The sequence below is a fragment of the Vicugna pacos genome, chromosome 2 (assembly GCF_048564905.1).
Source record: "Vicugna pacos chromosome 2, VicPac4, whole genome shotgun sequence".
Taxonomy (NCBI): Eukaryota; Metazoa; Chordata; class Mammalia; order Artiodactyla; family Camelidae; genus Vicugna; species Vicugna pacos.
The window spans coordinates 34590343-34599608 of NC_132988.1; the positions used below are offsets into that span (position 1 = coordinate 34590343).

General features: G+C 44.7%; 1 protein-coding gene across 1 annotated transcript in view; it reads right to left on the reverse strand.

The window, feature by feature from the left end:
• Positions 1–6899, reverse strand: part of FGF2 (fibroblast growth factor 2) — a 56991-nt gene extending 50092 nt beyond the window's left edge. The window contains 2 exon segments of the mRNA XM_072938136.1: positions 6196–6649; positions 6651–6899. Coding sequence (XP_072794237.1) covers positions 6196–6649; positions 6651–6884 — 688 coding nt within the window. The 5' untranslated portion in view covers positions 6885–6899.
• Positions 6900–9266: the final 2367 nt, after the last annotated feature.

The following is a 9266-nucleotide window of genomic DNA, read 5'->3' on the forward strand; positions in this document are numbered from 1 at the left end:
AACATTGTAAACTGACTATGCTTCAATGGAAAAAAAAAGTCTGACCAAGTGTCTAAATGTATGTTACCGCACCAAGAGAACTGTAAACCTCAACCAGGCTTTATACAGCGTGTGGCCCATGAGGAGGAGCTGTCCTATGGGAAGGTCCATATAGAATGTTTTCACCATCAGCTGATATTTAGTGAAAATTCCTTGAGTGAAACCTACAAGCCTTTCATAATGTTTATTTATATGGAGAAGTCATAGTTTCTACTTTAAGGTGTATCTTTTCAAAGTGCCTAAATCATGAACAGAGAATAAGCAACTCATAGAATCTAGCAATATCATTCTTATACAAATTTCCCTAAAAAGAATAAAATAAATTTGAAAAAAATTTTTCCCCCAGAGTATCTTGCAAATCTGTGTACCTTACACTTCAGAATTCCACAGGATCATTCAATTCAGAGGGTAAGTTAATATGAGGAGATAAACAGCCCTTTGACAAAACAAATGCAAACATATACACTACTGATCTTTGTAAATGAATAAGTAAGCATTAAGGATACACTGGTCAACTCATAAATCGCCCTATGCAGGTAGTGACAGAGGACAGCTGAGACAAGAAATGAATTCAACACAGAGTATCGGCTAGCTGCTGCCTCCAGGCCCTCCAAATCTCTTCAAAATAAGAATATTCCAAAGGAATTTAGAATGGGACTAGTCTGGCTTCTAAGAACTACAGTCTACGGCTCCATGGGTGAGGTTCTCCGGCACTCAGCACTTCTCTTTAGTCTTCTCCTGAATTTCTACGGCTATAAACAACCTGACTGAGACAGTAGATGCAACAGCTAACCCCCAACCACGGAGACAACGAGGAAACACTGAAAATCGTAGTGCCACAACTGCAGTTCCCAGGGGTCCAACCAAAATTCTACATTGATAATCGTTATTCTGAATTATTTTGCAAACAACCAAGCATTAAGTATTTATTTAGCACTGACAACACACAAGTATAAAACCAGATCCCTGATTTCAGAGTGCAGAAAATGACAAGTTCAAAAACAAAGTACTCTTGTTTGGCTAGAACAAGATAATGAGGTTAAGGTTTGTGTCCCGACATGCCGATTTGCCTTGCTCTGATTCCCAGTCATAGACTCATGCTCCAGGCAGCCTTCTTACAGATGTGTTACAGGACAGAGGGGCCCAAGCAGGGTGTTTCGAAAATCGAACTGGAATTGGAAAAACAAGCAAAGGCTATGGCGCAGGTCTAGTTACTATCCTGTTGTGCAGGCATCTTGTGGTTTGAAAATAACGATTTTAATAACATGAGACCTTAAATCACCCTCTTCTATATTGCTGACAGTGATTTCTGAGAATCAACACGTAGATGAACAAAGTCAATTTTATATTTATAATATACAAAGGATGGTTCTTGTTTTATGACATCTATAACAATTTATTTTCAAATTAAACTTAAAACTCATGGCCATGTATTTAAAATAGTATAAGTCAGAATGAGAATACTTAGAACCTGCTGGTTACACCATTGTCAAAGTCTAATTACACGATGGCCATTTTATAAACACAACGAAAGCCTTCAGGCCATGTCACAAGAGGCTATCGCCTTTTCCAGGCTGAAGTCACTTGGCATCAAACTCATCTTTAAAGGCTCCTAAGGTGTGGTAATATCTATGAGTCATGAACTGTTCTTTCATTGCTGTACCAATTACATGATTTCCACAATTAAATGAGTTATTAGATTCTTACTTCATTTGTTTACTGCACACAAATAGCACTACAGTAAATAACATGCTTATTAAGGCAAACTGGGGGGATCCACTTGCCAGATATTACCCAGAAAAGTGTGGGAGAGGAGAATCTGGTATCATTTAATCAACAGTTCCGTTTACATAAAAGAGAAGGAACGGTGGTTTGCTCCAATACCCCAGAGTACAACCAGAGGCAACCTGGGAACTCGTAAGAAATCCTCAGAGAAGCTGGCTATGTCAATACTCTGAAACGGAGGTAGCCTAAAAGGGGGCCCCAGAACGCGTTCTCCGGCTGAAAGGAAGAGAGCCAGGAGGCTGCGGGAGGGTAGGGATAGAGGGCATGGAGTCAGGGGCCAAGAACCCGCAGGTGCACTCAGGCAATCAGTTACTTTTCTGAACCACAATGTCGTCTTCTACAAAATGAGACTGGTGAACTAAAGGGTCTGAAGCCTCCGTTTGAGCTTCACAAGTTCACGGGGGCTGCAGGGAATATGTGCCCTGGCACAGGGCACGGCGTCAGACAGCCCGGGATCCCATCTCTGGCTCACGTGGGAGTGGGCGGGTCCCTGGGTCTCTTCAAGGCTCAGTGTCCTCCGGAGCCTGGACGCAGAGAGTGTGGCAAGCAGGCAGTCACCTCCTGGGAGAAGCCCAAGGGTAGATCCAGCACTTCTAACTACCTTCATTTTTTCCAAAATAAGAGCATCTGGAATGAATTTAATGCTAAAATGTACACGAGCACATACTTTTTCCCTTACCATCTGCCACCACATGCTGTGCGTGCTACTTGGGATAAAATGTTCTCTCTTCTGTATGTTTTTACATGGTTCACTACTTCACAGTATACACTTAACGTTACACATTCCCATGGACCTTGGGACCCTTCTTGTCAAAATATGCAGGATGCCAAAGAGTAGGTGGGTGTGCAGCACACACGCTGGAGAAGCAGAGATTCTGTTTTTATCTTGGTTTCTTATCAAGACTCTCATTTCAAATGAAGGCTATTCCAGGATTATGAGAAAAGTGCAGGAAAACAGGCCTTTTCAGGTGAAAACAACTCAAGACAGAACACAAGTAAACAGCACAGCAACACTGAGAAGCTGAAAACGCTGGTGTTCAGTCACCTTACCCCTCTCATTTCTGCCACTGTCCTGTCTGCCCCACACCGCCCTGCCCTGTGTCCTCTTCAGAACCCTGAGTCAGATCCCAGCATCTCACCTTCACCCCACATTTACGCCAGTTTTCAAAGCTTCCCCCCCTCAACTCCAGTCCTTCTGCTCAGCTTTTGGGGAAGAAACTGCACTCACAATTTAATTCACACTTCCTTTCAGAGGTACACTCCTCCCTGGGTATGCAGAGGGGACTGATTCCAGCATCCCTAGCAGATATCAGCATCCGCGGAGGCTCAAGCTCCTCATGGAAAATGGCGTAGCCCAGTCTGCCCCTCGTATCCGCAGATGGGGAACCCGTGGATACCGAAGACAGACTGTATCTGCATTTTAGAAACATCCGGAAAGTGTTAATGTCAAAGGAACAGATCTCCAATGATGGATTTGCAGGTCATTTGGGAAAAACAGTTTGAGGAATGGGGTCTTGGGTTTTCAAAGATTCAAACAGGTTTAGATATACGAGCCTTAATTCAATAGGACATGGTAGCAAACATCAACTCTACTTTTATTTCTCCATGTTTGCTTATCAGTTTTGTTTTGAGGACTGGAGGGGATGTGGTTGAGAGGATATTATCATGTCCATACTCATTTTTTTCTTACGTATTTCCCATTAGTCTCCCCCTGGTTTGGTCAACTAGCAGTATATCTTAGACATGCCAGAAAAAAAACCCTGTACTTAAACTTATGTTCAGGTTGGGCTACACAAAAACGGTCTAAATTTATCAGTTTTAGATTTATATTCTTGTCTGTCTATTGCCTGGTAAAGGTGATTTGAAAAAAAATCAGTGCTCTCCACAAATCTGGATGAGCATTCTATTCTACTCTGCACTTTTAACATCTTGGCATTAGCTAGTTATCAAGTTGGCAGGGTTTTTGAACCTTGGTACTAGTAAGATTTAGGGTCAGAACATTTTTTGCTAAGGGACTAGGGAGGTGTGCACTATAGGATATTTAACAGCATCCCTAGCCTCTCCTTACTAAATGCCAGTAGCAGCCTTCCAGATATAGGACAACCAAAAATGTCTCCAGGCATTGCCAGATGTTCCCGGGGTAGGAGCAGTATCAACCCTATTTGAGTACCACTGAGTTAAAATAAGATTGCAAAAATAACAGTGCAACCCAGAATTGGGAATAAAAAGTTAACAGTCGTATTTACAAGCATGGTAATGTGGTAAGCACTTCAGAATTACCCTCAGTTGCTAGCCCCTACAGTTTTGCTCTAAAGAAAAAAATTGCAACCAATAAAATGCTTGAAAAAAAAAATGAGTACTATGGGAAGCTGCAATAGGAACCTAATCGGGAGGATAGTTCTTCTGTCTTCTAGTCATACAACATGCTCCTTTTTGTGCTACTAGAAAAGAGCAAAACAAATTGGGACACATATGCACCTTGCCCTGATCAGCCGGGCCAGCCTGGCAGACAACTGCAGAACAAACTCCAAACACAAAAACAATTTCAAGAAACCTATTTAAGTTACCAAAATAGAGAAAGAGCACTAACCCTTGAGCCCATTTCCTCATCATGAAAGTGTGGATAGTATTTACCTTGCATCAGGTTTGAGGATCAAATGAGAATTTATATAAAAAGTGAGCAGAAGACTCAATTTACTAATCTATGCCTTTGTTTTCTTGAAAAAATAATCTTTGGTTATAGGATTAACACTGGCCTAAGTCATTAGTTCTCAAACTTTAGAGGTGCATTAGAGTCACCTGGAAGGTTTGTTATAACACATTGGGCTATAAGCGTCTTTCCAGTTTTACTGAATAATGTAAGGGGTTGATAAGTTTTTTTAATTATGGCAGGCCCGAAAAAAAATGACAGACCTGCGTCTTTTGCTTGCTGCTATTTTGGAATCAATAAAAACTCAATTTTTATAAAAGCACATTTCCCATTCCTGAATTTTGTCAACTCAGGTTTGACTGCAGAGCTTCCTCCTCTTCCTACCCCCTCACCCCAGCGTGAAGGACACACCATTAGCATCATTAGGTTAAAGATCAACTCTTGTGGGTCTTTTCTTGGGCAAAGAAGGATCAGGTTAGGATCAGGTTTGCCACCTGAAACCCATAAAGGACTCGCAAAGCAAACAGCTTTTAAAACAGATGTTTTACCTACACTTACAGGATGACAGTTAAAACATATCTGATCTCTTTCTCTCACTTCAAAATCAGTGTTTTTAATCAGCCCATTTTATACCTTTTTCTTCCTATTTTCTCTAGACCAGCGGGTCTCAAAGTGTGGTCCACGGTGAGCATCACCTGGCAACTTGTTAGAAATGCAAATTTATCAGGCCCCACTCCAGATCTATGGAATCAGAAACTCTGGGAGATGACTCAGCAATGTGTTACAACAAACCTTCCAGGTGATTCTAATGCACCCCTGAAGTTTGAGAACTAATGACTTAGGCCAGTGTTAATTCTATAACCACGGATTATTTTTTAAAGAAAACAAAAGTGTAGACCAGTAAATTGAGTGCTTTGCTCACTTCTCATATAAATTCTCATTTGATCCTCAAACCTGATGCAAGGTAGATATTATCCCCACTTTCGTGATAACGAAATGGGCTCAAAGGGTTAAGTGTCACTCAAGGTCCCACAGCTAATAACTCTGCACGTGAAAGATTAAAGGTTTTGCAGTTCTCACTATTGAAACAAAGATCTATAGCACCTTATTAATAAAGTCCGTATTTTTTGCACTTTCTGCTTTCGGAAATTCGGGGGAAAAATAGAAGTGGGTGGGGGAGGACAGTGTGCCTGCTGCCTCGGATCCTACAGAATTAGAATTTAAGGGCAAGACTCTGGAAAGGTATTTTTTCCAATAAGGAAAGTTTAATTAGGCTTTGGTCCCTCCTGGCTTTGTCGGCGGGACTGCGCGCATCCCAGAGACAAGGGGTCTCAACTTCAGGCTGGGGTCGCGGGCGGCACCTGGGCGAGCAGCTCACCTCTGCTCCGAGGCCGGGCATCCCCGACACGACAGGTTGCGCGCAGGGAGCCGGCCGGCAAGGCCCAGGCGCTCTGCGGCTCCAGACCCAGGGGGCTGGTTTACCAGGGGAAACTGGCACACTCCAAAGCCTGGGGGAGCGTCTACCCGCCACCGCAGCTCGGGGGAGGCCGGGGCGAGTGGTGAACCTGAAACCGCCGAGGGCCGCGCGGAGAGAAACCACAAGTCCCACTGGGGTCAGAGTGAAAAGAAGGAAGGAGCGCGGAGGCTGGAAGGCAGAGGCAGGGGAGAGAACCGCAGGAATTTAAAACGGCACAGGGGAGGAAGAGCAGGCTAGCACTCACTGTGAGGGTCGCTCTTCTCCCGGACCCCGTCCACTCGGCCGTCGGGGTGGATGCGCAGGAAGAAGCCCCCGTTTTTGCAGTACAACCGCTTGGGGTCCTTGAAGTGGCCGGGCGGGAAGGCGCCGCTGCCGCCGTCCTCCGGCAGGGCGGGCAGCGTGGTGATGCTCCCAGCTGCCATGGCCCCACCAGGGCCCTGCCGGGATTCCCGAGCCCCTGGAGCCGCGCGGGGAGCCGCCGCCCCCCGGCCCCGGCCTCCGACGCGCTCCGAGGCGCGGCCCCGGCCCCGGCCCCCCAGCCTCCCGCCCCGCGGCACGCGGCCGCGCCCGCGGGCCCCCAGCCTCGCGCTGTTCCGCTGCTTCCCTCTCTGCCGGCCCTAGAGCTCGGTGAGCCCAGCGCCTAGGAGCTGGGGGTTAGGGCTGGGTGTCTCCGCGGCCGCTGCTCTCGGAAGGGCCGCCTACCCAAGCTGCAGAGCCCAGGATGTGGTTGCAACCGCGGGTACCGCGTCCGCTGGTCTGGCACCGGCCGGGCCGCGGCGTCGCATCTTCTACATCTCCACCCGCAACGCCCACCAGCCCTCCCACGCCCCCGGCCCTCCTCCCTCCCAGCGCGCCGCCCCCTACTCGCCCCGGGTATTCTGGGGCCGGCCTCTGGGTCGGGAGCTTTGGCCGCAGCACGCAAGCGCGCGACATCAGTGCCGGGGTGGGGAGCCCGAACACCGCCGGGGGCGGGGGAGGTGCGGGGCCGCGGCGGGAGGCCACGGCCAAGGCCTCCGCAGCGGTAGGGGATCGACCCCGCCGATTCCCCAGAAGTCGCCCCAGTCCAACCCCGCGGCACGCAAACTACATTTAGTATTTACTCCACATTGCGGAGCCTCTGCTGTGCAACCAGCCGTGACTCAACTTTTAAAAGTTTAAATGCAATTTTCCCCCATTCTTTTTCCCTGCCAGCGTCTCTACTCAGAGAAACTAGTTCCACCCCCAAGAAGTAGAGGAATCGGAAGCGAGGAAGGGCTGTGTGTCAGAACAGGTTTTGAACATCTCTAATCACCAAAATACGAAGGGTACTCAGGCACAAACTGTTAAAATTGACGGCAGAGGCTGAAGTAGTTTACCAACATAAAGAAAAAGGCCAGAGGAGGGGAGTGGATTGGGTTGCTCTAAGGAAAAGATTTTTCTTCTACTAACCTAACTGGAATTAGGCAACGTGTAAAGATGAAGATGGATCTCAAATGCTTATCGTAATAGAAGCATGTTAATGTCTCATCCTAACTAAACAGGCATTTCTTGGAGGGAGGGTAGTTTTTTGGTTTTTTTTTTCTTTCTGAAAATCCCCAACTACAAAATTGAAGTTAATTGCACTTTGCTAATTTTCAGTAGAATTTAAGCAGGTGCTACAGATTAGCAAAATATCTGTCTATAAAACTTTGTATACTGAGCGCCTACTATGTGCAAAGCATTTCAGTAAGTGCAGTGGGAGATGCCCAATCAGCGGGATCTTCTGGCACAGTGAGAGTGATACACAGGGGCCGTGGGCAACACAAATACCGGTAGAAAGTGTCAAGGCCATAAATGGTGAAATTTCAGACAAGGAGTAATTCAGCTGGAGGGTAGGCAGGGCTTAGGGAAAGCTTCTAGGAAGAGGTGAGAATCCAGAATTTCCTCTATTTAAGAACATTTGGTTTCGAAAAATTATCCATGAGTGCATTTGTCTCCAAGAGGGGTTTAACTCTGGATGTATTCCTAGGATGTTAAATAGGTGTACGAATACTTTGGAGATTTAAAACCAGGTATACTCTTCTCTGGGTTGTTGTATGATCTCTGACATCTCTCTCCAAAATGGACAGGGTTTATCTGCACTGAATATCTGTTAAGACAAACAGCTCCCTTCCAGACGATCTCTGCAGGATCCTAGGGATTGCTTAAAGCTTTCGTAGCACTCGCCAGGTTGCCACTTACTTTGAAATCAAGTTAGATTTGAATAAGCCTTGAACTCTGTATCACAGAAACCGGAGTATTCCAAGAGCAAAGGGATAAAATCTAAGTGAAAATATTTTTTAACAGTAGCATCCGGAAACTTGGGGAACAGCTACAAGCAGTTAAGTAATTTGGATGCTAATGGACTACAGGTCTTGTGGAATAGGTACTGCATCCCAAGTACAATAAACATGTGTTTCCTAGTTCCTTGCAAAACCAGGAGAGGAGATATCACAGGAAATGGTTAATTCAGGTCTGGAAATCTAGGTCTCCAAGACAAATAGTGTTAATTCCAAGAAGACCATTAAGAATGTTGTCTTAAGTTCCTACAAAGACTCTTCTCAGCACACACTTATACCCACACAGAGAGACAGATAAACTATTCTTAGATGCAATCAAATCTGCTCTCAGCTGAACCATGAGCAATCAAAACACTTACAGTCTCAATTTACCCAACTATAAGGATGAATATAAAAATAATTTTGACAAACTGGAACCAATGATGAATACAAAACTCATTATTTTAAAAAACCATTAGGTTCCAGTGATAACTATTTAGACACTATAAACCAAAGAGGAATTTCCCTCATAATACCAAGATGAATTACTTTGGAATTAATAAGAATTGTTCAGAATCTAAATGATGAAAAGTACAAAGACTTAATGAGAGCTTAAAAAAAAAAAACTCAAGTATTCCTGGATGGAAACATACAGTAAAATAACAATATGAAATTCCTCTGATCACATTTTAAAAATTTAAACAATACTAGTTTAAATTTTAGCACATTTTTTAAAAACTATATGACAATATTGTAAAATTCATTGATTAATTGTAGGGGGAAAAAAGAAAACACTTTTAAATGGACAAAAATGGTTACTAAATATCTTCCACAGAAATTACGCATTGTCTAGATTATCCGATTCTGTGGGGGTCTCCATACTTTTCTCTTTGAGCAACTTTACAACTCCTGCAAGATGTAGATAACTGTCATAGATTGAATTGTGTGTCCCCCCACAAATTCCTATGTTGAAGCTCTAACTTGCAATGTGACTGTATTTGGAGATATGGCCTTTATAAGGAGGTAATAAAGGTTAAAT